The sequence below is a fragment of the Etheostoma cragini genome, chromosome 11 (assembly GCF_013103735.1).
Source record: "Etheostoma cragini isolate CJK2018 chromosome 11, CSU_Ecrag_1.0, whole genome shotgun sequence".
Lineage (NCBI taxonomy): Eukaryota > Metazoa > Chordata > Actinopteri > Perciformes > Percidae > Etheostoma > Etheostoma cragini.
The window spans coordinates 706,529-707,594 of record NC_048417.1 but is presented as its reverse complement, the minus strand read 5'-3'; the positions used below and the strand labels follow the sequence as shown (position 1 = coordinate 707,594).

At 39.2% G+C, this 1,066-nt stretch overlaps 1 protein-coding gene across 1 annotated transcript in view; it reads right to left on the bottom strand.

Moving 5' to 3' along the window:
• The window catches only part of LOC117953076 (titin-like), a 225,219-nt gene that overhangs the window by 79,445 nt on the left and 144,708 nt on the right, over positions 1–1,066 (bottom strand). Inside the window, 1 exon segment of the mRNA XM_034885791.1 lies at positions 716–909. Coding sequence (XP_034741682.1) covers positions 716–909 — 194 coding nt within the window.

The window sequence follows — 1,066 nt, the reverse complement described above, 5'->3', positions numbered from 1 at the left end:
AGTAGTAGTAGTAGTATTTTTTATTATTAGTATTATTTTTTTTAAGATATATTTTTGGGCATTTTCAATCTTAAATTTTTTTATGTTTAACAAAAAGTTGTAAGAACACAAGCAGCCGGATGAGTTTGAATATTTTTTTTATTTTTTTTTAATGTATTAATTAATTTATTTTCATTTTCATTTATTTATTTATTAAAAAAAAAAAAAAATCTTTATTTTTTTTTTTATTCTTTAATTTTTTTTTAAATGTATTTTTGGAGATTTTCAGCCTTTATTTTGACAGGACAGCTGAAGAATTGAAAGGGGAAGGGGGGGGGATGACGTTGAGGAAAATGTCTCCTTTATTTAATTTAATTTAAATTTATTTTATTTTATTTTATTTTATTTTTATATTAAAGATAGTTTTTGGGCATTTTTCTCGATCAAATCGAGTTTCTATGTATCTTTTTTAAAATATTTAACTAATTGTTGTCCCACACAAGCAGCCGAGTGAGGATATGTTTAAATATTGTTAAATATTAACATCACCGGTAAGCCGGTCTCTAGCCATCCACCAGCTGATCCCTGTCCCCCGTCTTCTCTCAGCCGTCCCGGGTCAGTGTGAGAAGCCGACGGTGACGGAGGTCTGCCTGGAGTCCATGACCGTCAACTGGGACGAGCCCAAGTACGACGGCGGCTCCTCTGTCACCGGCTACATCGTGGAGAAGAAGGAGACCACTGCCAAGCGCTGGATCCGCGTCAACCGAGACCCCATCCGGGCCCTGCCGCTGGGCAACAACTGGGACGTGGTGGGCCTGCAGGCGGGGGCCATGTACCAGTTCAGGGTCAGCGCGGTCAACGCCGCCGGCGCCGGGCTGCCCAGCGTGCCCTCGGACCCCGTGCTCTGCAGAGATCCAATCAGTAAGAAGACTTCATTCATAATTAATCGTTAATAATTAATCATTCATAATTAGTAATTCATATTTTTATTATCGACGTCTTTAGTCCCTGAATCATCCAGTCAGAGATAATGCTGCTACTGGAAAATGACACACTGTGTGTGTGTGTGTGTGTGTGTGTGTGTGTG